Raw genomic sequence first — 27,905 nt, 5'->3', positions numbered from 1 at the left:
ATATATTGAGTAATTTTGCGGCTAAAAGATGGCACAGTAATCAACAGTACCCAGCAAAACGAGGCAGCACCAGGCAATGGTGACTGTAGGCATAGTAAGAACACCTACTACAGGGGGAGCTGATGTCAATGGATAACATTGGGTTACCTTATTACATTTAATAAGTGCTAAGTTTTGATTGGGAACTTGAATGTAAAGTTTGGACTCAAACTAATTGTAACTTAAAATCTTCTTTTATGGTAAAGCCTGATTTTAAGTCACAATTCTAAAGATATCATTTTTAGAAAGTTAGCATTTTCTTGCACTAACCATTTGGTGCCTGCTGTCTGTGTTCTGGGTCACATGACTATGAATAGCTGGACAGTTGCCCTTAGTGTATTTCTCCCACACAGTGAGACAAAGGGGGACTAAGTGTTGGCAGGATGGGCAACCCTGCCAGAATGGATGGGGCTGTTCCCTGCCCCTCCAGCACAAATTACAAAGGCAACTGACAAAAGTCTTTTGTCACCCCAGGCTACTTAGAGCCTTGGCAGGGGAAGGGACGAACTTTGCAGCCCAAATGTGGGGGTAGCCAGGATATCATCCCCACTTCAAAGACTAGACCTCCTGGACCACCTCTTCAGTACACTGCTGGCCCTATAGACTACAGAAGAAGGGCTGCCTTGGTCCCCACAGAAATACGCTGCTCCTTGAGACCTGCATTGTTCTCCAGATGACTGCCCTGCTACTTGAGGCCTGCCCTACTTCCTGTGAAGCATTCACTTTAAAGCATTAGATTCAGTGGCATTTAATAGAAGTGATAGTTTCTAAACATGAACTTAGAATCATTCATACCCCTCCCCCATCATCCTATCACAATGCTATTAGTGAACCATGTGGCAAGTCAGTTGTCATGTGTAGTGTGGTTGATATTATAGATACACCAATGTTAAAACCTATTAAAACTAGTGCTTTAAATGGGCCGGTACTGTCTGGTACTGGGTACCAGCACCTTTTTATTTTGATAGGGAGAGTGTCTGCACTTCTCAAGAAAAACATAATACTTTTAATTAGAGAGTCCCAGCACTTCTCAGAAACAAGAAGTTACTCTGGTACAGAGTACCTGCACTTCCATTTTACCATTTCAAGCACTGATTAAAACACATTGGTTTTGGTATCCTGAACTGGTGTATTTTAAAGTGCTCATAATTGTAATGTTAAAGAAAAAGGAGGCACAGTAAAATAATGTGATTGCCTGGGATCACCCAACTTGGTTATGGAGGGAAGCTGGGACTAACCTTCTTTCATTCTGCAATTCTGCCACTATATTGGTATCTCTTCAGTTCCTCCAGTTTTACATCAAATGCGTTCATGCTTTGTCTTTATTTTTCTGAGATCTATACCAGTACACTGTGCTAAAGGCATACACATTACATGTTAAATCAAACTGAAAGTAAAAGACTTTTAAGAAAATTGTTATTGAGTCAAGATGGTGGGTGTAATGTTATACGTGGGCTTCCTGAACATGCTAATGTATTTGATGGGGAGTTTGTTGTTGTCACCCACGTTTCAGATTTGTTTGGTGCGGTCCCACGGTCACGTGGGCCATCTAGAATAAATAATGGTATGGGCAAGCGGAGTCAGGAAGACCACCTGCGCCACAGCCAAGAAGTGTTTATCGCTCTGTCTCAGCGTCTTCATTTATACCAGGCCTGAGGCCATGTCTACCCACCAGCATACTCGAACACGTTGCCGGCACTCCTCACAGTAGTGTTGTGGGCCCTAGGCCCACATGCTACTAATAATTGACACAGGCACAGTCGTAATGCTTAATCAACTGGCCACGTGCATGTGTACCCTTGCCCTTTTATTGGCAGGGTCATGTCACTCATGACACCTGTGGTGGATGGGTGTGGAGTGCAAGTGTGTCCAGCCCTCAAGGGAGTGGCTGGCAAACTAAGTGCCTGCTGAGACACAAGAACGTCTCCAGCACAACAATACATTCCTCCCAAAGTTTATTAAAACAAAACAAAGTCCAACCTATGGAAATGAACTACGCACATACAACACCAATTAGTCTCTTACTCTTTGGAGGCAGTGCACAGGACAACAGAGGACAGGTGCAGCTGGGAGCACCTGGGCATCTCGGCACATGTCCATATTTTAACCAGCTACTGCTGGGCACGAACGATGCATCGATGGAGTCTGGATTCCTTGGCAGCCTGCCCGTTGGATCATTGTCCACTTATGCACTGTTGAATGGACCTGTGTGCTCTGGTGGTGATGCTTTTGGTGTCAGACAACTTAACATGGTGCATCAGGAGCGTCAGTGGAGTCCCGCTACAGAGGCTTGTCTTGAGGCATCGGGGCAATATGATGACAAGACTTGCCAAGGGCACTTCAGCCTCTTGGTGCTCTGCAGTGGCAAGGCTCAACCCTGGTGACAAACTGCTCCTTGGCTGGATTGGGTGATGCACATGGCAATGATGTTGTGGTTGCCATTAGACCTGTACGACAGGTAGTGTTGATTCACTTGGAGTAGGGATGATTCGAGGGACTTCGCAGTCCTGTGTTTTTGCTGGTGCCGTTCTTCTACCATGGCATCTGCAGTTGCTGTCTGATTTAGACTGCTGATGCTTAGGAATTGACGGTTGCACTGGGAGCGTTGGGAAAATATGCGGTTCGTGCTTGCTGCGGCTTACTTTTGGTTCTTCCATTGAGCTGTTTTCAGGGACGTCCCTTTGCACTGGTGGCTGTCTTGTGTCTACGGACGCGCAGTCCCGGGTAGCTCTTATATTAACCCCAGTCGGGCCGTCGCATGGAATCACTCCAGTAAGTTCTTAATTCATTTTACCCTTCGGGCCGGCTCATTTCCACCACACCTCGTGGTGCGCTTGAGGCCAGTTGGGTCACAGGGCCTCAGGCTTTCTAGCTGGTCTGTGAGGGGCATTGGGCATTCCTTGTTTGTGGCGGGGACCTCCCAGGCCTAACAGCGGCAGCAGGCTCTACCAGGCGTAGCAGGGGCTTGATTGGGGCAGGTGCAGCCTTGGTTCATGCCTTTCATTGCTGGCCAATGTCTCAGTACTTCCTGCTTCTACTGCAGTCAGAGGGGCGCTGCCTTGTGCTGCATTGTGAGTGGCCAGATTGCAAGGGCACTACCGGTTTGGTACTGGAGTTGGGCGGCAGATTGAGTTTGGCAGTGACCGTCTGGACTTTCAGAGCTGGTGCAGCCTCCCTGCGCTTGCCGGTCAGCGCTGCCCTGCTGTAGCTTCACCGCACTTCTTACTCGCACGGGTGAGTGGTGGTAGGCAGGGGCAACTTGCTGGCGCCTCAGTATGTGTGAGCATAACCAATCCCTGGCCTGCCGTACTGTGGGGGTGTTCAGGGCTCGTCGGCACACTGCTGTGGACCCCTCCTTATCACACTATCCTCCTGTTCATGCCGCAACTCATCGGGCTGGCGACAATGGGAGCGCCGGACAGTGGGAGATGACCAGTCTCTTATCTCCTACCTCAGGGCCAGCCAGGACAGAATCGGCAGGAGGTGTAGGGATCCTTGGGCTATACTGCCGCCACGGGAACTGTGAGGTGCCTGCTACCTCATACGTGGGATAAGACCCACTCGTCGCCATTGTAGTCTTGTGGGCCCTAGGCCCACCTGCTACTAATGATTGACACAGACAGAGTGGTAGAGCTTAATCAACTTGCCACGATCACGTGCACCCGGTCCCTTTTATTGGCAGGGTCACGTCACTTGTGACGCCTGTGGTGGACGCTTAAACCACACATTTCAATGCTCTTATTTGAATGAAGAGCGGTTTGTACTTCCAGTGTCAGTGTCAAGCAGTTAGATAAGTCGCGTGAAGTGGTAGCGGCCTCTTTTTCCTCAGGCACTATTTCGCTGTTGCGATTACGTAAACAGAAACATAATCAGCATCTTCCAGAAATAGACTTGGCTGTATTTCTCACGCTAGAAAACAATGTTTTCCTCCACACAATGGAGGTGGGAGGGGGGCGCAGGCGATTATAGCCGCACACTCTAAAAAGACCAACACTCAGGGTACATACAGGCCCTCACAAAAAGCTTCCGAGAAGAAATGCAAGCCCGGGTGTGCCCCGGGATATTAGATTTCAATAATGCGAGAATGGTGAAAGCAGCCAGGAGGGATAATTGGGTTTGAATACAAGAAATGAGTGTTTGCACAATATCACGTGAATAATACAAACTCTTCTCTCTACAATGAAATGAACACGAGGAGAAATTCTTATGAAGATTTGCCCGAGGGGCACAATACAACTCTGGGACAGGGAAACAATAGTGATCGGGAAAACAGCCTCACACTCAAAACGCTTCGCCTGCTCGGGCAGAGGTGGGCAGATAACATGGGAACAGGGAGGGCCGAGCCAGAGCCAGGGCCAAGAAAGCCGTCTGGCTCGGCTCTAAGAGGACCGAACATGGAATCTATTTGAAATTAGCTCATGCAACAAATGTCATAAAAAAAAATTAAAACATGACTTTCTTTAACAAGAATTGTATCTGAGTACATTAGACATTCCTGCACTGAGAGGCATTTTTAAAAGAGATGTTATACATTTAGCTTTACAGCTGTTATGGGCAGGGCCGGGAAGCCACTAGTTCTGCATATTAAGAAATTGAAAAATTGATGGCACCCAATCGGCTCTAATTTTATAGAAGTAATACACATCCTCAAGTCAGTACACCTAATACGTTAGCAAACCTAAAGTTTCTGGATAAAAGTTTGCTGAAAGGAAATTCCCAAATGCCGATTACAGCCAAATGGAGCTCTTGGGGATGAACTTCCATCAAACTGTGGGACAGACTTACTAAGATTTGACACAAAACAGGGCAGCAACCTAAGTGGCTGCACTGCGTTGAGTCAAAGGGAGCCAACTGTGCCATATCTACTATGAGACGGCCCTGTTTCTTGTGCACCTTTGGCTGCTTTAGGCCACTCACAAACACACATGAGCTTGCACAATAGTGTAAAGATTTGTGCATGGTCTACCATAGGTTTCCTACTCGCAGGGTACCATTCCAATACAAAAGAGTATGCTTAGACATAGGTTACTTTTTTGACATGTTTGCATGTGTGCTGTACAATAGAGCAGACATGTAAAGTTGGAAAAGTTTTGAGAAAATACAACTTTTCTCCAACATTATGCCTGCCTCTAGGAGGCATAATTTTTTGGTGCAAATCCCTTTCTGCCAATGTTAGTAGATAGGGATTTGCGCTAAACCTCCATGGGTGATTGAAAAGAAATACCCATAAACCACCTATGAAACGCACCCTGGAAGCAAAGTAGAAAAAAACTGTGTATAGTACTATTTTGTGTTGCTTTAGGACCGTTTTTCAACACAAAACAAGCTGCGATTGTAACATGAGGTGCTGTTGTGAATTGTTTTGTTTCCCTGCCTTGTTTCCAGATTGTTTTCTGAAACAAATCTTTAGAACCTAATTTATGGGGATTTCGCATAGAGCATCGCAGCAAGTCAGCTTGTTGCGCTACCGTATACCAAAGTGAAAGGGCTGAAAGGGACCGTATTTATGCAATACTGTACATTCCTGTCCTTTTCACCTGCGCTGGTGCCGTTACAGCAGCCTACCACATGCAGGCACCCTTCCACCATGGTGTAAGGGTGTCTGTGTTGGCGGCAGTTTTGTTTTTCTGCAGCAAGGGGCACCTTTCTGCACAGAAATAATCCTAAGAGACATTTTTCTCTTTCTGTGGGCTGCAGAATGCAGCACACAGAGGAAAAAACTAGCAGAAATAAAGTTATTTCTCCTTGTTACGCTTCACCTCGGGAGGGATAAGGTTTTGGCACTTCCGCAGGTTTACATGCTCTTGTAAATCTGGGGAGTGTCAAATCCATTGGTGTTGCATGAGAATTCCCACTGCAACGCCCCTGGCACACCTCCTGAGTGCAGAGTAAGGCAACACAGCGATTTACACTGCCTTGCTTTACTCAATATCTATGAAGTCATTCAGAGCAATGCATTGTGGCTTTGTATGGCCTTGTAGATATGATTTTGTTATTTGTGACGCTCTGACACTTTGGTGGCACAAGGGGCTCGTAAATATGCCTCTTAGTATATTACAAAAGGACTGCATATTAATCACTGCCTAGCCTTGTTAAGTGCCCTGTTGCTCTCTAGCTGGGATTGTGCTCCTGAAAGGCCTGTACATACATACCAACAGACAAAGAATTTCGTCCAAGTCCCTCATGCAAAGCCATCTATAGGACTGGATCTTCATACTCATACATCTTTGGCAAATTTTAAAAATACATCTCTACCCTCCACCCACTACCAATTCCCTTTCGCTATTACCAGCAGCAAAGAAGAAACTGTCAAAAAGTAGGAAAAGTCAGGAACCTATTTAGGGCTGTGTCGGTAATTTTAAGTGTGGCAAATGTGGTAAGATATTTTGTTGATCATTGGCGTTGAATGTGATTCCAAATTGAAAACAGTGGATAAGCTAGTATGTTGACCACAAATTAGACAACTGGAAAAGGGCAGTCTTGCTGAGAAAATAGGGGTTGTAAATCAAATTGGAGGGGTTTAATTAGGTTATGCAGCAAGTAATAGTATACAGCATGGGAAACTCAGATCTCAAAAGTTGCCCCCAAGTCTGCTGGACCTGGGAGAGTCATCGGAGTGCAGTTTAGTCACTCAAGATGGACACTAGCCTCCACCAAAGGGAACCACTGGTTTCGGTGTAACTGAAACCTGTAGTCCAATGGCAACTAGACTTTTGCTGGACCAAAGAGGACTTCGAGGGACATTGACCTCTGTGGCCAAAGTCGATACACCTTGTATCCCTTGCATCAGGACCACTTAGTTAAATTCTAAGGTGGCTTGCGTGACTTTTCCCCTAGCGGAGTTGGTTGCCCAACGCAGACTGGAGTACCCGAAGACAACTCTTTGAACGTTTTACAACGTTTTCAAACTTCTCAAACTTTGCTATTACGATTGCTGTTGAAATTTTGCTTTGATTTTTAATTTAATAGAAAATCTATATCTCTGGGACCCTCCTGGAGAGTTAGTTCATTTTGGTGGCTGAAACATCATAAAAATAACATTTATTTTTATGAATTGAAGTTGGATTTTTTTAATTTTGTGTGACTTTCTTATTTGAATGTTTTGATACTTCTAAATGGTTTACACTTGTTCCTTTGTTTAAGCTTGACTGCTCAAAGCCACAACTACCCAGGGCTGAGCTGAGGTTTAGTAAACGAGCCTGGCTTGACCCAAATTGGTTTTGTGAGTGTATTACACGGTGGGGTCGCACAACTGCACCATATAATACAGCACAGGTCCTGACACTGGTGCTTAGTAGTGGGATCCAGAACCTGAGTTTAGCTGTACCAGACAATTCATAAGTTAATAACCATAAAAAAATCCACCAAATCAATGTCTAAGTTCTGATCTTTAAAGGCACAGTTTTCCTGGAGTTTACTAACTTTTAGAAGTTTGGGAAAGGTTTGTGAAGTTACAATAAGTTTGAAGAACATTGAGATTGACTGCTACACCTTGCCCACACTGAGGATCAATGACATGAGGGTGCTGTGCATGAGCAGAAAAATCAGCTTGGGCATCTCTGCCAAGAAGGACGTGGAGAAGGCACTCAAGGCTTGGGGGGTGCCAGGAGAGCCCAAGTACTTATGGAAAGTGAAATCATCTCTGACAGTGGGGATGAGGATGATGATGGTACGTCATCGAGGTTGAGAGGTACAACAACAGCCTGGTCCCCAATATCAGTTCAAGGTGGCCTTCACCTGTGGCAGTGATAAGAGCTCGACTTCAAACAGGGGCCTAAAAATCTTGGGGCCCAGATAAGTCTCCTGGAGCAGGAAGAGAGGAAATTGGCCTTGGAGGAGAGAATGCTGGGCCTAGAAGAAAGAAGGGCCCAGCTGGGCACAAAGCCCAAGGAAGATGGTGGTAATAATGAAAATGAGGTAATTGGAGGGGGTACCTTCTATCTCAGGTTGCCCAAAGGCATTGTTTCTAGATATGTTGAGGGGGGATTACATTGACAAATTGCAAATGTGTAGCATCTTACAAGAGGGCTTTAAGGATGAGAAAGATGGGTACCCAATACAGAGGGTCCGTATCATGGAAACGGGTCCCAACAGTGTGGAGGAATAGGCTCTTGACACTTGAGGATGAGGAGGCTGTATCGTATCCATTATCCACACATGAAGGAGGTACTCATTGAGTTTTTCAACTAACCCCTTAACAAAACAGACAGAGTTTATGAACACTCACAAGTGGGCACCACAGACATGGATTGATTTTGTGTATGCTTTTGTAAAGTTACTAGATGGCTGGATTAAGGGTAACAGAGTGAACACGTATGAAGAGCTCTACAATTTAATGGTCAAAGATCACGTGCTTACTAACTGTTCCTCAGTGAAGCTGCACCAGCATCTGGTGAATTCCAAGCTAGCTAGTCCAAGCGAGCCAGTGTAAGATAACTGATGAATGGGTGTGCACTAGGGTGCCTAAGAAGTTCCATAGGGGTGATCCCAAGATAGAGAGCCATATTCCCCTTCAAGGAAATGAAGGGGGAAAGGATAAAAAGAGAGGATCTTCCAAAGAGTCCCCAAAAGTTGCTGAAAAGGGTGGGGGCAGAGCCACATCCCATTCCAAGGGGAGATGGTACCTGGGAAAGCATTTTGACCCTTCAAAGGCTGGGGTGTGCAAACAGCCAGGGCACATGAGTGGAGATTCTGTGTGCAACACCATGTCACCCACTGGTGTCCATTCCAAAGGCATTGCTTGTGTCAAGATGGGGATGGAAGTTGCCCCTAGGAATTGCAAAGGGTATACACAGAGGCCACATTAGTTTCCCTGCGTGGGGAGGAAGTTGAACCCTTAGCCTACTGGACTCCAAATATAGAAAAGTACAGGTAGTGGCAAGACTCAATGAGGTTGAAGGACAGGCTCTGGGGGACACAGGTGTCAGCATAAGCATGGCTATGGCCAAGCTGATTTCCCCAGACCAAATAATCCCTGAAGATGTGCATTGGATCGCCAACTCTTGCAATGTTACATTGTCTCATTCATTACCTGTGGTAGACTTTGAGTGGGGATGGTTTACTAGCCCTAAGAAGGTAACTGTGTCCCCTGCCATTCAATTGGAGTTTCTGCTTGGGATGACCGTGAGAAGGACTCATGAATAAATGCAGGATCTTCCTAAATGAGTGTGTGTCTCCACTAGAGGACCAAAGGTTTTGAGGGAAAATCAAGGATCCTAGGGCCTAAAAAAATGAACCAGGGCCCTAGTACCAAGAGGAAGGGCAGGAAGGCTTGTGAACCGACTTCTAAAAGCCCTAACGCCCAGAAGGAGCCTAACTCTAAAGTGCCTGACGTAGAGGCTTCTTCCTTAGGACACTTGTCAGAATTGACAGAACTCCAAGGAGCAGGAGGTCCCTCCAGGGAGGACTTGAGCCAGGGACTAAAGACTTGTCCCACTCTTGAAGGCCTGAGACAGTTGACTATCAGGCAAGAACAAGGAAATGTCAATGTTACCACTGGCGTAACAAAACTTGAGGGAGCCCCCTGCAAGGTATGTGGAGGGCCTCCCTCTGGACTCATTAAGGAGCTCTCTGTGCAGAGTACTGGGCTGTGGGGGTCCCCTGGAACTTGCCCCCTCTCCACACTGCGGGGGCTGTTGGGGCCCATATTAAACCTCTGAATGGTACCCATAAGGTAGACTGGGAGGAGGGAATCCTGTATAGTGAGGCAAGGAAAGTGATGATCCTCCAACAACACAGCGTGCTTCCTTAGCCTGGCCCACGACATCCCACTAGGTGGACATCTGGAGCAGGCCAAGACATATGAAAGGTTGGTCCATTTCTAGTGGCCTCAGCTGTCTAAAAAAGGTCAAGGAGTTTTGTCGCTGCTGTGCCACCTATCAAGCCAGAGGTAAAACGAATCAAGACGAAGCCTCCCCTAATAGCATTATCTGTCAATACCCACCTTTGAGAGGGTGGGGATTGACATTGTTGGTCCCCTAGACCCCCACAGCATCAGGAAGCAGATTTAGCATGGTGATATATATGTTCACTGAGCAAACCAAAGATTAAAGTAACGTTATAGTTAGGTGTGACAAAAAGATCTATTTTTGTTAAAACAGAACCTTAGAAATTCACTGAAAAAACATTATAATCATGCAAACTTTATTCTGTTCATGTCAAATAAACCATAAAAGCATCACATCAATACATAATAACATCATTTAAAATCATCCTTTTCACAGTATAACACCAAAATAATAAAGTTACATAAAAATACCAGAGCTAGTTTAAATATACAATTGTCAAAATATATCTAATAAAACACCTATTACACTTAACGTGTTGCAGATCATGATACATTATGGGCAGCAAACTCCAGATTGCGCGGTAAAATCACAGGGCTCTTGGGCAAATTAGTTTAATTTTCTAAGCCACTCAATGAGTCACTAATATGGAGCACCTTGGAAAGGAACATGGCAACCCTGTAACAACCTGTCACACCATTTAGGTCATACAAATACTTAAAAGCCTCATGATGGTAGATAATTCTTTTTTTAAAAAGAGAGGTTTGAGATTAAATTTTCTAAGTGTTGAGTAGAACCTACAAAAAAGTGCTGTATGCTGGGTTGACTGCTCCTATCTGTGATCACAGGCGCATTTACGGATAATGGTTTCCCACCCTCCTTTCCTTGGGAATGTAGTCATACAATTAAAGATAAGAAGGTGAAAATTAGCTAAAAGATACCTATGATAAGTATTGTGGGTTTGTGTAAGATACAGTTTGCAGTCAAGCTAATCATTCAGTGCCGTGTAACGACCCACTGACACCTTGTGAAGATCTAACTGAGCCTTTTTCTCTTGACAGCCCCTAAAAACATGCTCCTTTAGATCCCTTCTAGAGTAGCCAGTGATATCCTCCGGGTATACCCAGAGGTCTCCCTTTGTCTGCCCCATAGCCCACAACGAGTGTTTTATATGCTGAAGCCAAGGGATTTTGTTAACCTGGTCTAGTCCCATACAGTCCTTCATAATTGAGCTAGTGAACTGGGTCTCTGCTTTGGACCATACAGATCGCGACGGTTAAAGTAACATTATAGTTAGGTGAATTTGTCAATGAAAACATTAACATTTTGAACTAAAAAAATCACAGAAATTCACCAATTATAGTTAGCAGCACTAACTATAACTTGCACCCCCGCCAACTACTGCTTATGACCTCACACATGACATCACTCATAACATGTTCTATGACATCACTGATGACCTCTCAATTGACATAACTGATTGCATTCCTGATCACATCATCCATTAAGTGTGCTAGCTTGTTTTATAGGTTACATAGTGGTGGGTAGTACCATATTACTTGTCTACCTAATTTTGTACAGTCTGAGTTCAGGTAATGGGTGTAAGTGTTTAAAAAAGTAGGGTGTGCATGGACTGTCTTCTCCTTTAAGACCTCTCTCTCAGATGATTGGTGTGCGTAGTAGGGTGTGTGCATGGACTGGCCTCTTCTTCCAGACCTCTCTGTCAGATAACGGTTGAGCATCATAGTGAGTGGTGATGGACTGTCCTGTCAGACCTCTATCTCAGATGACGGCTGTGCATATTAGGGTGTCTGGGTGGACTGGTCACTTCTTTCAGACCTCTCCCTCCAGATGATGGATGTGTAAGGTACTTGGGACTCCAGATCCTGGCCTCAGCCCCTGGGCCCCAGCCTACCCCCATTCAAAGCAGTGAGAAACATGGACATTTTAATGTATTCAAAGCTGAATCTGGGATTGCTAACGGCCTCAATCATCATAACCTGTTTATTTCACCTTCATATTCTGCATCGTGTGTTTTGTTTTTGTGCTTTGTGGAGAAAGTCATTGAAGTCAATGCTTTTGCCCAGTCCTGTCTTGACATTGACAACTCAGTCTACTCTTGACTTCTTAAGAAACCTCAGGACATACAGAGTGCAGCTGAGAGACTAGTAAAATGTTTGACCTTATTAGTAACCTCATTCGCCAGTTACACTGGCCCCCAGCCAACCAGCTGATTCTATTCATGTCTCCTTGCATCCTGTACCAAACGTACTATACACAAACCTAATGCTGTGGAGTAAGAAAATCTTCAAATACTCTTCACTCAAACATCAGAGAGTGCAGGCTCTCACTCTGTTTACAGTCCCTAAGCTTCTTATGCCAAGTTGGGGAAACAATGCTGCAGCGGGTACATCTTTGGAAGCAACTGAAAATGTGGCTCTTCACATTACAAGTGACTTGAGCATGCTTGGTCGATCTCCCTTTGCTACTGCTCAAATGGACCATTTGTGGGTGAATGTTCGTGCTTTATAAATACGCATAAGTAATAAATAAATGAAATTCACTTGTTTGTCACAGATCTCATAAAGAATTTGCAGAAGCAACCGTTGGTCTGAACCTCGGGTATATGTTGGTGGAGGGAAGGGCATAAAAGGGATATTATTCTTCCTGCAGCAAGTATAGACAGGAGATGACAAGAAGGTCCAAACTTAAAGGGTATACCAATACACCATCAAATGTCCATTGCTATACATTGTCCAGTTAAAAGCACTGATCACTCAGATTCAAATAGGTGGACAGAACCAAAACTCAAAACTGTATTTTTGTTCTACTCAGTCAAAGTCAAATTTATGAAATACTACATATATATCATGCTTCACAACATACATATATACCCTCTTTACCTCACCACACCTCCCCCCAAGGACTTGTAAAAAGAAAAGTTATAACTACTGCTGTAAGCTTACCCTTTAAGGCCTTTTCCAGTTCACTCTTGTTGTTTGCAGCATGGTACCAGGTGACGAGCAGGCCATCCTTTTTGGCAATGTTATAGTGGTAGGATAGATAGTCTAACAGGTCGCCATCGGTGCTGAAAAAGACTTTGTCAGGGGAGTCTGCAATAATCAAAAGGGAGAAAGCTATGAAAAAGCAATACTCTTCTTTTTATTAATTAGAATAAGGTGCTAGTTACCAATGGAAAATCTGGACGGTGTGATTAAAAACATTGAAAATAGGTTCCGGGCTATATCAAGGTTGCAGTACTGAGATGAGGTACATAATAACTCATAGCTCAAATACACCACATATGTGATCTATAATCATGTTAGAACATGTTTCAGCTCTGACATGTTCTTTGCTGTACAGTTCTGGTGCTGAAAAGGTTCAGAAGAGACTGAGGGCCTGATTTAGATCTTGGTGGACGGACAATGGAGACGGATATCCCGTCCGTCGAAATATAAATCACATTATATCCTATAGCATTTATACTTCAGTAAACAGGTTATCTGTCACAGTTTTAACTGAGTAACTCATCTGCCATGATCTAAATCAGGCCCTGAGTCATAATCTATCGAGCCGATTCACAAAGGCATGCAAAAGTACCTAAAAGAGCCCTCCGAAAGTACTTTATTATGAGCTCATAAGTATCTTTGTGAATTGGGCCCAAAACATCTAAAATAGGAATCAAATGAGAATATTTAGGTCACATTTCTATACAATTAGTACAAATAGAAATGGCTGTGCCCTCTTTGCACGTTGATTAATAGGGTGTTATACGTTTTGGGTCCAATTCAAAAAGGTGTGTAAGAGAACATCCTGTAGCACTGCTTTTGTGAATCAGCCCCCTAAATGTTTGGGCTTAATCCCAAAGGTAAACATAAACTTACTTGTGAGTAAATATACTCGTATAACGTTACTCTTCTATGTTTGAGTAACTTTACTACTTTATACTATTTGCCATTTACAAGTGTCGCATTTTGCGATGCAGCGCGCGCAAAGGAATTCGTTTTATTTATTTAAATGTGTACTTACCTCTGTTCATCCATATTCCGTTGTTTACATTCCCCCACCCTGCCCCTCCCCCGCCCCGCCTCACCGCCCCACGGAACTCCCTCTACGGACCGCTACTGTGAAGGTCTACAAAAACAAAAGAAATGCTGGTTGTGCAGAGGACTCGGGAAGCCCAGCCCGATCTGGTTCTCTGAACCGTGGCAAGCTCTTCACCACGTCTGTCCTGGCCAGAAACAGATGCTCTGAAAACACAGAGAGCTGCCGGCCCACCACTTATTATTGAATGGGGGAGTGCTCACACCAGTTCTTTCCAGGTCCAGCAGATCTAAGGGCGTGGCCGATGATTGGAGCCTCACAGGCTTGGCCCGCCCTTGATTGTATGGTGACGGGAGCAGCGCTAGGAGCAGTAGCGGTCCGTGGAGGGAGTTGCGTGGGGCGGTGAGGCGGGGCGGGGGAGGGGCAGGGTGGGGGAATATAAACAACGGAATATGGATGAACAGAGGTAAGTACACATTTAAATAAATTAAACGAATTTCGTTGCGCGCGCTGCATCGCATTTTGCGATGCAGCGCGCGCAAAGGAATTCGTTTTATTTATTTAAATGTGTACTTACCTCTGTTCATCCATATTCCGCTGTTTACATTCCCCTGCCCCGCCTCACTGCCCCACAGAACTCCCTCTACGGACCGCTACTGGCTAGGAGGCTCTGCTTCGCTGTATGAAAGGCAGTGGGTGCCTCTAGGCTCTCCTGCCTAGAAATGTAACAGCGTGTTCTGCAACTGGTTCTCATGTAAAGCGCCCCAATACACCTGGGTCTACTTTGCGCTATATTAATCTATAAAAAAAACACGATTTGGTTCTGCCGAGGATTGGCGAAGACCAGCCCGATCTAGTTCTCTGGACAGTGAATAAAAACAAGCATTGGCATAGCCAATAGGTCTCGCTTTTGGGACCTTATGTTTTTAGCCATGCAATAGTTGATGTTGTTGCACCAAGGATATTGTGCTGGATAACTAAACACTTAATAGGTCCCTAAGGCGAGACCTATTGGCTATGCCAATGCTTGTTATAGAAGCTAGCCGCCACTGAGTGTAGTGGCCCCTCACACCCTTAGGCCCCGGTGCCACTGCACCTGCTGCACTGTTGATGGCAATGCCCGTGGCGAGCTCCCTGTAGCACTTCTTCCCCCCTCGCATCAGTCGTCTGACGCATTTCAGCTGCGTTGGAACCCTACCCCGTCATCGTGGCACTGCAAATAACAGCCCTAGAACCTTCTGATGAGCAGCTCTCTTTCTCCACCTCTTTTACGCGGACACCTCTAAAGACAGCTCATTTCTGAGCCTGCCATCTTCCTTTAGTTCAGATCATACTCTTGTTAGCTGACTGCACTAAGTGGAAGGCCGCAGATCTCTCTCTGAAGACCAGGGCCGGCTCTAGGGCGGTGCGACCGGTGCCACTGCACCGGGTGCTGACTCTTCGAGGAGGCGCTGTGTTTGGAAGTATTTTATGGTTTTAAAAGCATCTGCTGCTGCATTGCTGGCCTCTGGCAATTTTCATAGAACAATAAAAATGTCAATATAACTCCAGTGATTAATGCTCTTCCTGGAGAGAGGAGGAGTTTTGTCTAGTGGAAGTTTTAATTTATTTTATGGTAGCACAGAGCGTTAATATGCCTGCTGCAAAGAATGTGTACCATGCAGATCACAAAGTGCTTATAGTTTAAATAGGCCAGTGTATTTGTCCGAGAGATCCTTTTGTTACTAGCAGTGTAGATGTCAAAATTCTAACATGGAACAGTGAGCTAATAACTGTCATCAAAGAGCTGCATGCAAACTGCAAGGTATAGATTAGAGCATTATGATGTTTTCATTATTCTAATGCTTTAAAAAGGGCTCATTTTGCTTTAAAAAAAAGTCCTTATTATTAAATTTAACCCCCAACAATGGTGTTATATTTTAAATTTTGAGTCTGCTTCTCCAGACCAAGCACTTTTAAACTATACTGTCTATCAGTATAGATGACATGTGACTCACCTTGTAGTCTTCTGGCTTATGTAACATTTCCTATACACTGATTTACACACATATGATTGATTGTTGCTGTGTAATGTGTGTGTGATGTAAAGTGCTCTGACACCCTACGCTATATAACTAAATACATCTGAGAGACCGTGGTCATGGAGACTTGAGGGGGTACTGGTAAAGGGTGATGGTGAGGACGTCCGTGGGGGTGCCAACAAACATTGTCCACAGGGCGCTATCAGTGCTAAAGCCGACCCTGCTGAAGACGTCGCTTTGTTTGCTGACAGGTACAGCAGGGCATGAATGGAGATTAATTGCATGCCACACAGTACAGTTTTCAAACTTGCCATGTTTCTGCCTATCTGCATAACGTGACCTTTCCACCAGAGAAGGAGGCTTACTAACACTTGGGGTCCATCTGTGTTTTGAGAGCGCCTATCGTAAAATGGACGGCGGGATACATTTTGACAATTGGTATTTTTATTTTGTGACAGCCTTTTGTGCAGCGTTTCAAACCAACCTAGGCGCTATGGCAAGCAACGGGAATAGACAGTGAAGGCGGAGCACCAGATATCACGTTTCCAAAGTTAATGCGTAAGTAACCCATCCAGTCTATTTTTATGGTTTGCATTCTGGGACTTGTAGTCCTGATTAGCACTTTATAAAATCAGGGTTACAAGCTCCAGAGTGCAAAGCTGAAACTTGGACTGAGAGGGCTACTCGCGTATGGACCTGGGAATCATGAGCTCTCTGTGTACAATTGAGTCGAAAGGTCTCAACTTGTAATCACCAGAGATCAACCACCCACCCGCAACTCGGATGATTCCAAGAAAAACGTCTGATAATGATGTGATGTAAACGCAGTTTGTGTGTTACCTTGACATTGTTGGTGGGAATCCGACATGTCTCGCTGATGCTCAGCAGTCACATTAGTGGTTTGAGAGCAATAGAGACTAGCATGAGTAGGTCAATGAGAGCGGTGCGGGAGAGAGAGAGAGGTTAAGAGATAGTGTGGGTGACAACGGAAGAGAGAAAGAGTAAGGTACAGGGAGAGGCACAGACAGAAAGGGCACAGGAGAAACAAGTGGTGCGCGCGCGGCGTTAATGCAAGCAGAGGTGACGTGAAGGGCGGGGGGGGATAAGGGAGGGGGAAGTGCAAGCAGAGGAGCCTCAATAAAGCTGACAAGAAGGGAGTGGGTAATGCAAACAAAGGAGCCTGATTAAAGCTGACGAGAAGGGAGGGGGAGAAGGGAGGGGGGAGTGCGAGCAAAGGAGCCATTAGAAAAACCCAGATGGCAGCTGTGCACGTGCACGCTCTCGTGCACTTAAGCTTTAGGCCTGCAAAATCATGTGGGCAGCACTTTCAAAACCCGTATACTAAATGCTCTCCGAGCAGCACATGCGCGCTGGCTCAGCGAGACCTAAAAACATAAAAGTAGGCGCCTGTGTAAATATGAAGCACGGCGCACCTGAGCCTTTTATGTGTGTGCAAAAAAACATGAGAGGGACGACATGTTAAAACATGATGCATGGCGCCCAAATACCAATTTTAAACAAGTAGTCCCCAACAGGAACGCATAAAAAATACAGTGTAAGGAAACTGTAGTTGGCTGGGGCTCCTATACTAAAAAAACTGAAGTGAAGTATCAGGAGCCCACCTGAAAGGAGCCAGGAAATGTAAGCAACGGAGGAGTTAACCAACTGAAGCAGAAGGCGGCAGAAGGTGAGATTATACTCCGTGTGAAGTGATTACAACAGGTCTTGCAAACAGCGCATGAGCACTGATGCTCGACCTAAAAACGAATCTTTCTGTGAAGGTGGTTTTTAAAGAAAGTGTTTGAAAATGGCACTTTTAGAAAGTGTAGAAGAAAAATTGGAAAAACAACTCAAGAAATGAGAAAAGAGATCACCCAACATCAATCACTCACTCGCTATGTCAAATGCCCCACTTATGGACCATTATACAAATTTGTCACATACACTAACTGAGATGAAATAGTTTGTTTTTGAGGTGGTGAAAAATAGCAAACATAAACATGCTTGCTCACGATCAAAGAAAACAGATGAATTTGGACGGCTAACATTGTGAATAGGGGTTTGAACCAACATGTAGAAAGGCAGACTTTGGTGACACTATAACCCATTATTAGCTGGATTTTGTGACCTGGTTGTGATTTTTCTTTTTCAAGTTTATGTATAGTGATTTATGTGGTTAAGGATTTTTATTGTTCTCGTATGCTATGCAAACTCTGAATCACCATGTTATCTTCTTATACTACCCTTGGTTAACTATTCAATGGTTGTTTCCTGGAATTATGATGTTGAATGTGGACACAATGGGATCTTCCCCTGTGTTGGATTGATGGTACAGACTTTGGAGTTTGTGGGTACCCATGTCACTACTAAGATAGCCGAGGCATTTTACACTGGGCTCACAGATGGCTTTTCGAATTCCTGATTGCGATTCCTTGGGGTCCGATATTCTGTGACTTAAGCAGTTTAAATAAGTAACTGTTTTTATTACAGTGTATCTGTGAACACTGGTAAACACGTTGATCTGCACAATCTATGCAGGGTATACATTCTGAGTGGATTGTTGTGCATCGCAATCACGTGACCGGGTTTGTACATTCAAATACATCCAGTCTTCTTTTGCGGTTGTACGGCGCATGGGGATCAGCTGTGTGCTACCTGGTAGACCGGCGATACTAGTAAGTAAGCTGGGGACTTTGGGCCTATCCCTATCAATACATGTCTGTAGTGTCCTGAAAGACTTTTTGCTGATGGATTTCTGTCACATTTTTTAGATTTAAGGGGCATATGTATCAAATACCGGTATTGCGATTCTCAAATAGCGATTTTTAGAGAATCGCTATTTGAGAATAGCAAAACAGGATGTAATAAAAAATTCGCAAATATTTTGCGATACCTTGGCATTCCTTAATTGCGATTTGCAAATTGTGAATCGCAATTAAGGAATACCTTCCAATTCATTCCTTTGGGCTAGGAAGCCCATAGGAATGAATAGGAAGATATTCTCAATTTGCGATTTGCAATTAGAGAATGGCAAATTGAGAATGCAATTTCAAGAGTGCCAGGGTGTCAAAAGGACATCCTGTTGCACCCCTGAAATATGTATGTGTGCACATGTGGCGCACATACATGCCCTTATGGCATGTATGTGCGCCACATGGCACTTTGAAAAATGCAAAAAAGTGCTTTTTTCAAAGAAATCACAAATTACCACCAACTTGAAGTTGGTGGTAATTTGGGATTCCTTAAAGACAAATCGCACTTTTTCTGTGCTTCATACATTTCATTTAAGGAATCGCAATTTGTGATTCCTTAAATGCAATCGCAAAATAGAGAATCGCAAATTTTGCGATTCTCTAATTTGCGATGCCCTTTTGGGATGATACATCCCAAAAGGCCTTTTCCCGTTCGCAATGGGGCCGATTCTGAAAATCGGCCCGTTTGTGAACGGGAAAAGGGCTTGATACATATGCCCCATAGTTCCCAAGTCATTTAAACCGTGGATGGTTAAGACTATCGGGTGTGACGTTTGGGTACTTTTGATGGAACATTGTGTATAATTGAACTATGTTTTCCTTCTAGCTGTGATACATAGGGCATCCATGGAGACCTTTATTCACATGTGGGCGGGTTTTGTCAGCAAGGTATTTCATGGGGCAGCGTTTAAATAGAAATATAGCCATGTCAGGCATTGCATGTTGGTGCACTTCATTGAGGGTGAAAGAGGTCTTAATAGTGTCACACTTTTGTTTTTTTTAATACCTTTCTGATGTTTTTCACGAGTGATTGGGTGTCACTGTTGTACAAGGTGCTTTTTATTAAGTGTTTTTTAGAATTATAATGCGTGACAACTGGACAGCAGAACAACTGGAAAAAGCATATACAGTGCAATTACAGAAAATGATATAGGTCCTCACTAGTGTTAAGGCCTGCAGGTGCCTTGGTGTTGAACTGCAAAATGTATTTGCTTTCCATTTGTCTTAGCAGTTTTTCCCTGTTACCACCCCTTCTGAGTGTGGGTATGCAGTCAATGACAGAGTACCTCAGATGTTCCAGGTTATTATGATGTATTTCCTTAAAGTGTCTCGCCACCGGATATGTGGGGTCACTATTAACAATGGCTCTGAGGTGTTGTAGGATATGCATGTATACAGCTAACTTGGTACTTCCAATGTAACGAAGACCACAGTCACATTCCAGGACGTAAATGGCATATTCTTTTCTGCTCGTAAGATGTTGTTTGATGATGAGGGGTGTCAGTCTAAAGATGGAATCCAGTTGTGTAATGTTTTTGCCAAATTTGCAGGCCCTACAGCTCTTACATTTGAAGAACCCTTCCTTGTCAGATAACCAGTTGGCTGTGGTCTTGATTTCTGGGCTACTTTTGACGAGAGCGTCATGCATGGATCTAGCCCGTTGTGATGTCTGGGTAAGGAGCAACTAATGGGCCCAAAGTTGGGTCCGATCTGATGATACCCCAATTTCTGTTGATGACTGATCTGATGGCCCTTACTTCAGTGTTGTGGGTGATGATAAGTCTGGTGCTGACTGTCTGTGTATTCTCACTTGAAGTTGTACTGCTGTTCTCTTGTTCAAGGATGCCTGCTTTAGAATGTTGCCCTTCAATGGAGAGATTAGTATCACTCTCTGAGCCCGGACTGTGGGTCCCCATGAGGAGAGCCTCTCAAGGTTGTGCATTGGCTCTCTTAATGGCTTTGTTTATATTAGCTGGGGAGTATCCTCTTGTTCTGAATCTATTAGCTACCTCCTTTTGACTTGTCATCAGGTCTAAAGGTGAGCTACAGATCCTCCGTATTCTGAGCATTTCTCCATAGGGGATGCTGGCTATCAAATGCCTGGGGTGGAAGCTTGAGGCGTGCAATACAGAATTGCTGGCCGTTGGCTTTCTGTGCAGTTTGGAGTGCATCATATTACTGGCTATGTATAAGATAACATCTAGAAATTCGATCTGTCTTGCTGATGTTTGCATTGAATTCTAGATTCAAAGTGTTGTTGTTAATCTGTGAGATGAACATGTTGGCACTATCAGTACTGCCTTTCCAGATTAAAAATACATCGTCGATGTACCTTAGCCAGGTGATGATATTGTTCTGCCAAGCATTGGTGTGTTCTCCCTTGAGGACCTGTTCCTCCCACCAACCAACATGGAGACAGGAGTAGCTGGGAGAGAAACAGGCACACATAGCTACTCCCCTGAGCTGTTGGTACACCGTTTTGTTGAATAGGAAGAAGTTGTGTGTGAGGCACCAATGAGTAAGCTTGAGGAGCATGGCATTGTGATTGTGACAATGTATAGGTTTCTTATCTAGGAAGTATTTGCAGGCATCCAACCCGTTCCTGTGGTGAATGCTAGTGTTCAGGGACGTGATATTAAAGTGAAATTAAAAGTTAGTCATTATTCCATGAAATGTCTTTGATTTTACACAGAAAATCACTTGTATCCTTGATGTACGAAGGCTGGCTGGAGACTAGGTCTTGTAAAAAAAAGTAATATATTTTGAAATGTTTTCACACATGCTTTTTCTGGCAGATATGATGGGTCGACCTGGGATCGGGAATTCGGTTTTGTGTACCTTGGGAAGGAAATAGAGGAAAGGCAAAACAGGTCTTTGCGCCCTGTAATCATTCATGAGCTTCCTTAATTCTTTGTTAGTGCCCGCCACCTCTTTAAGATTTGAAATTTTGTAGCAGTCTCTATCCAATAGGTGTCTGTTGGCCTCTTCAAGATACATCTGCCTTGGCCAGAACACTATGTTTCCCCCTTTGTCAGATTTGTTGATGATCACTTCATTTTCATTTTGAAGTTTGGCCATTAGCCTGTGACATTTAAGGTTTTGTTTGCTCAGTCTGGCAGATTTTCTTGCAGTTTTGAGGTGAAGTGCTTTAAGTTCATCAATAATCACATCATTGTATATATCAATGGCATCTTTTGGCATCATTGGCGTGAAAGTGGACTGCGGCCTGAAAGGACTCGGTATTCTAGTTTGTATTGCGATTCCTTCATTTAGGCAAAGTTGCTGTGTGTTCATAGGGGCGTCAGGAGTTTCTAGTTCAGTTATTGTGCGCATGACGGCGATATCAGAGACTGAAAGGGAAGTATTAGTTAGTGCGTTACTAGATACCATCTCCTGATCAGTTCGGTTACCTTGTTTCAATTTAAAGAATTTCCCAAGTTTTAATTTTCTGATGAATTAAAACACATTGATGCATGTGCTGCTGTAGTCAAAACTGCTCTTGGGGCAGAATGTGAGGCCCAGCGAGAGAAGTTGTTTTTCTGCCTCAGTGAGATTGATGGTGCTAAGGTTGACAATGGTTTTGGTGTTTGGGCTTACTTGCGCCTCCAGTTTCCTCGCCTCCTGTTGTTTGGTTTCGGTTTTTCTGCCTTTCCTTCTCTCGCGCCGCCTACGGTTCCTTCGGCACCTTGTTTCTTTGGTGGGCTCGGCCGCAGGGTTTGTCTTCGGTCGAAGACTAAAAAATTCATCTCATCCCCCAAATCCATGTCAGATGCGCAGGCCTTGTTTCTACCACGCCATCACCTTCCATCTTCAGAGTCAGTGCCTGACTCCGCTAGTGAGCTCAAGTCAGACATTGAGGTTGATTCTGCTCCCTCAACATTTGTAGTAGGTTGAACTTGTGCCTGTTGAATTGGTCTGTTGAGTCTCTGTTTTCTTATGTTGTCGTATTTTCGAGCAAATGTGAAAATCTGGCCACCTTCAGTCTTGCTTGTCACGGACAAACTTGAAAAATTTTCGCGCTTTGATTGTGTCCTTGTGCTTTTAGAGGCGTGCATTCATTTCTTCTTTACCCTTAGAAATCTCATCTTTTTGTTCCAATTGGTCAAGTTCTTTGTTGATCCGTTCTATTTCTTTTTGTGTTTTCACTCAGTCGATTTCCGCATATTTGATGAGAATAATGACTAGTCGCATGGATGCATCCAAGTTACTGATCGCCCATTCCTTCAGCATGTCAGGGTTGGGATTTTCATAACTCGGCGCCAACATGATTCTTAAGCCGCGTGGGACGCGTCCTGCATCTTGATACTTTTGCAATGACTTGGCCTCACACCATTTGTTGATTTCTGTTCGCATCAATTTTTCTAATGTTTTGAGTTTAGTTTTGAAATTGTCGTTGCTAGCGCCAACATTGAAGTCTGCACGCTTTGTTTGATTAGGAACTGTGGGAAAGTTCTCAAAAAGCGCTTCAGCAGCTGCTTCCCTCTCTCGCAGCGCTTCGTTGGACATGATGTGTGAATACAATGCTAGATATAGTCCCTGCCAAGCAAATCTAAGCGTAAATGCTAACACACTTTAAGAAGGAACTCAATGCTCCTCTTCTTGTACCTGATATAAGCCCTGAACGCTGCTGGTACTCACCACCTGGAAACGGGATACTGGATGGGTCCTCCGACTCACTCTGCACTGCCGTCCAGGCTGGATCACAGCGAGCGCTTCTCTGGCTTTCAGGGGGCCGTGATTTCATAGCTGCAGAAAATGCGGAGCACTCACGGGACATGTTCAAAAAATGTATTTAAGCAAATGCATTTCGGCATCCATCAGCTTGGCATTGTCAATGAGAGACTGAGAACAATATAAGGCAAAAATGAAATGTTTACCGTCGTGTTGCAAGCTATCAAAGACACGCTGACATGGCCACCAAGCAGACAGGTATTATGACCCCAAACTGAGTTAGTCCTTTGTCATTGGCCCTGATTGAGTGTTTCTCCAATGAGATCATGCTAAAGTGCATTTAAATATGCGGAATGTTGCATGCCAAGTTGATAAGCACTGGGGAAGGCTGGACGGCGAAATGCATTTGCTTAAATAAATTTGTTTGAACATATATAGGCAGGTGTCAGGGAAGTTATAGTTAGGCTGACATTTCACTCTTACCAAACCATAGAAATTCAGCCGTTATAGTTAGCTGAGCTAACTATAACTCGCACTCCCGCAATGCACTGCTGATGATGTCAAATATTACATCACTCATGACATAGTCAGTGACATCACTCATGACATCTCAAATGACATCACTGATGACATCATCCAGTGACTGAGTATTTCTAAAAAGTTTAAGATTTGTTTTATATATATGTATATATATATATATATATTCACTGAAAAAACCATAGGTTTCACACACGTTACAGTTACGAATTAGCATTTAAAAAACCTTGCAAATTCACTTAAAAAACCATAGGTTTCACACATGTTATAGTTAGCTGGACATTTCACTCGTAAACAACCAATGAAATTCCCCCGTTATAGTTAGTGCAGGCAACTATAACTCACGCGACCGCAATCCTCTGCTGATGACGTCAGATATTACATCACTGTATTTAGACACTTATTTACCCATGTCTTCTTCCATTAATCTTTAGCTATACATATATTACAAATATTTATTTTTCATAAAGACACATATGTCATCAAGCACCGTGCGCGCGCTATGGGCGCTCGGTGCGCTTCGCGCACCGAGCACCCACGGTTCGCAGTGCGTGCCGTGCGCGCGCGGTGTGCGCTCACGATTTAAAAAAATTATATATATTTTTTTTTCTCCCTTGGGGGTCCTTCTGTGACCCCCTGACCAAGGCTAGGGGGTCAGGAACTGTCCACTCTGCCCCCTTTTCACGTTCTCCACCTTTTTTTTTCACCCCCTCAGACTGCGACAGACAAAATGGCGGCTGACACTTCCTGGTTTCGACCAATTTGAATGTTTACCGACATCAAACAACCAATCAGAATTGCGCTCGCGCACGGCAGGGTGTGCGCACAGTGCGCGCACGGTGCGCGCGTATAGATATTGATATGCTTTTAAATGCTATTTTCTCAGGAAATACTGAACAGATTTACACCAGACCTGCAAAAGGCACTTCCTTGACCTTATGGCTACCTCTCTGCCAAATTTCACGTAATTCTGTTCAGCCGTTCGGGCTATAGCTGCGACTAAAGGTCCTATGGAAAAATGCATGGGGAAAACGCGTTTTGGGACCCCCCCTTTTTCTCGGCCCCCGCTTGACGAATCACCCCGAGACTTTCAGGGTAGGAGCTGAGCGGAGCGCCCCATTAGTTTTTAAAATTTCGCGAGGATTCGTCAACCGGCGCCAAAGTTATTCAAAATAGAATTTTGAGATTTCCTATGGAAACTAGGCTGTAACTATAACTATCTACTGGCGACCGCCAGTAGATAATATATATATATATATATATATATATATATATATATATATATATTCACTGAAAAAACCATAGTTTTCAGGGGCGTTATAGTTAGGAATTGGCATTTTAAAAACCTTAGAAATTCACTGGAAAAACCAAAGGTTTCAGGGGCGTTATAGTTAGCTGGACATTTCCCTTGTACAAAACCCTAGAAATTCCCCCGTTATAGTTAGTTCAGCTAACTATAACTCGCGCCCCCGCAATGCACTGCTGATGACGTCACTTATTACATCACTCATGACATGGTCAGTGACATCACTGATGACATCACTGATGACATCTCAAATGCCATCACTGATGACATCACTGATGACATCATCCATGTGATAAATTAGTGCATCTTCTCACACCCTAATATAGCCTTTGATACACCGACTCAAAATTTCAGACGGCCACTTTGAAAACCGTAGATACTCCAATACCAATAACTACATACCCACTTATTGACTCTTAGGTCTACATACACCTCCACTCACTCACCTGTACATTCACTCATACTTACAGTCACTCAGTACAGGGCTATCATATGCATTTATACACCTATATAGACACTCACACACCGCCAATCATCCATTGAGGTACTGACACACCTAGTCAGTCATGCAAATAATTAATCACAGTCCAATTTACTCACCTATACAGTTAAACACACTCAAGTTCACTTACTCATAAAAATACTACCACATTCTGACGCTCTTATACAATTACTAATACAAGCACACACTCATCCATACAGCCACTCTCGCAATCACGCACTCTCACATATAGACAGTAATATACTCTTACACACATATACACTGCGTTTCACATTTGTAATTACTGACACATGTACAACTGAGATATACATTCAATCACTAACACACCCATACATACACTCACCCAACCATACAGTCCATCACAGTTGCACTCTTAAAACCATGCACCCATAGAATCACCCACTCACACATCTATGCACAGAGTCACATACACCCTACCCACACAAACACTCAGGCACCCATACAGATACTCATATAGCTATTCACAAAACCATGCAGCCACTTATACACCAACACACAGACACAGACATTCACACAGTTTAGTCACTAGTCTGCAGTAAGATACATTTAATGACTCACTTATAGAGTCAGTTACGCACCTAGAAAATCATCCATTCACACATTTGTACACCTACTCATTCTTCAACAGGCCTTTCCCTATATATATTAAACATATTAAAACTTTACAGATACACAGACTCGCTGGAAGACGTCATCAGTGATGTCATCAGTGATGTCATGAGTGATGTCACTGACCATGTCATGAGTGATGTAATATGTGACGTCATCAGCAGTGCATTGCGGGGGCGCGAGTTATAGTTAGCTGAACTAACTATAACGGGGGCATTTCTAGGGTTTTGTACGAGGGAAATGTCCAGCTAACTATAACGCCCCTGAAACCTATGGTTTTTTAAATGCCAATTCCGAACTATAACGCCCCTAAAACCTATGGTTTTTTCAGTGAATTTCAAAGGTTTTTTAAATGCTAATTCCTAACTATCTCAGGCCTGAAACCTATGGTTTTTTCAGTGAATTTCAAAGGTTTTGTAAATGACAATTTTTAATGTATTAATTGTTATACTGATTTTTTTTATACTGATTTACTACATTTTTTAAACTATTCATTTTTAGATACATTTTTTTAAATTACATTATAATTACATTATACATTACAATACAAAATATACTTTCTCAGACTGAATTACTTTAGTTTAAATACTTGGCAAATAGGCAACCGACTTTTAAGTACGGTAGTTACAGTTGTTGCAATGGGCAACACAATTTCAAACACAAAGCAACATTGAGCTCAATGTGAATTTCTAGTTAAATGCAATTTGTTAATTTATGGATTACTTTTCTAACCACAGGACTGGATCCTAGATTCAGTCCTTGGACTTCTCCTGTAAACAGTTGAGTAAAAGCGCTTTGGTTACAGTAGTAATTTTTAAGGAATATTATTGTATTTTAAAAGTTGACACTTAGAAACTTTTTCCCATAGAATCACCAATGTTATCCTATGGCAGAAAATTCACTTAGCAGGTAAGTAGTGTTATCGTTACTTTCTCTTACTCAGTGGTGGATCCTGGATCCAGCACTGGCCAACCTCCTGTAAACAGTTGAAAGAATGTGTTTAAGTCATACAGACGATTTTTTAGGAATATTTTTAGTTTGTGAAAATATACACTTAGAAACTTTTCTGGTGAAAACCACACAATGGATTCCTACGGAAGGAAATACACGTTACTGGTAAGTACGCTTAGAATTACTTTTCAGGGTCAGTGCTGGGCTAAAAGATGCAGCCCTGGGTTCTCTCCTGATAACAGGTGAGTAAATCGGAATTCGTAGTTCGGCTGATTTTAGAGGAATATTTGTACGTTTCAAAAATGGACACTTAGAAAATTTTCTGGTGAAAACCACACAATGGATTCCTATGGAAGGAAATACAAGTTACTGGTAAGTACGCTTAGAATTACTTTTCCATGATTTTAGATGAATATTTGTACAATGGTGAAGGAAGGGGGCGGGGTCTGAGGTGATGTGTGCAAACACGCCCTGTGGCGCGTTTTAAGTTGGGGAATTCATTCCTCTTCAATCCTGAGGTCCCCTGGGAGCCAACTAGCCCACCAGGTACCTCAAGTATGTGTTTCTACCCTGCCCCCTTGTCGCGTTTTGCGCCTTTTTTTAGGTTTTCTTGTGCCTCGGTTCTACCGAGGCACAAGATGGCTGCCAACACTTCCTGATTCAGAA

General features: G+C 43.6%; 1 protein-coding gene across 1 annotated transcript in view; it reads right to left on the bottom strand.

Moving 5' to 3' along the window:
• Window positions 1-27,905, bottom strand: part of FAM151A (family with sequence similarity 151 member A) — a 248,029-nt gene that overhangs the window by 140,387 nt on the left and 79,737 nt on the right. Inside the window, exon 2 of the mRNA XM_085600147.1 lies at window positions 12,791-12,937. Coding sequence (XP_085456273.1) covers window positions 12,791-12,937 — 147 coding nt within the window. The remainder of the gene's footprint in view (window positions 1-12,790; window positions 12,938-27,905) is intronic.

This window comes from Triturus cristatus, chromosome 4_2 (genome assembly GCF_964204655.1).
Source record: "Triturus cristatus chromosome 4_2, aTriCri1.1, whole genome shotgun sequence".
NCBI classification, from domain to species: Eukaryota; Metazoa; Chordata; class Amphibia; order Caudata; family Salamandridae; genus Triturus; species Triturus cristatus.
Note: the sequence above shows the minus strand (reverse complement) of the source record. Positions and strands in the feature narration are given on the sequence as shown.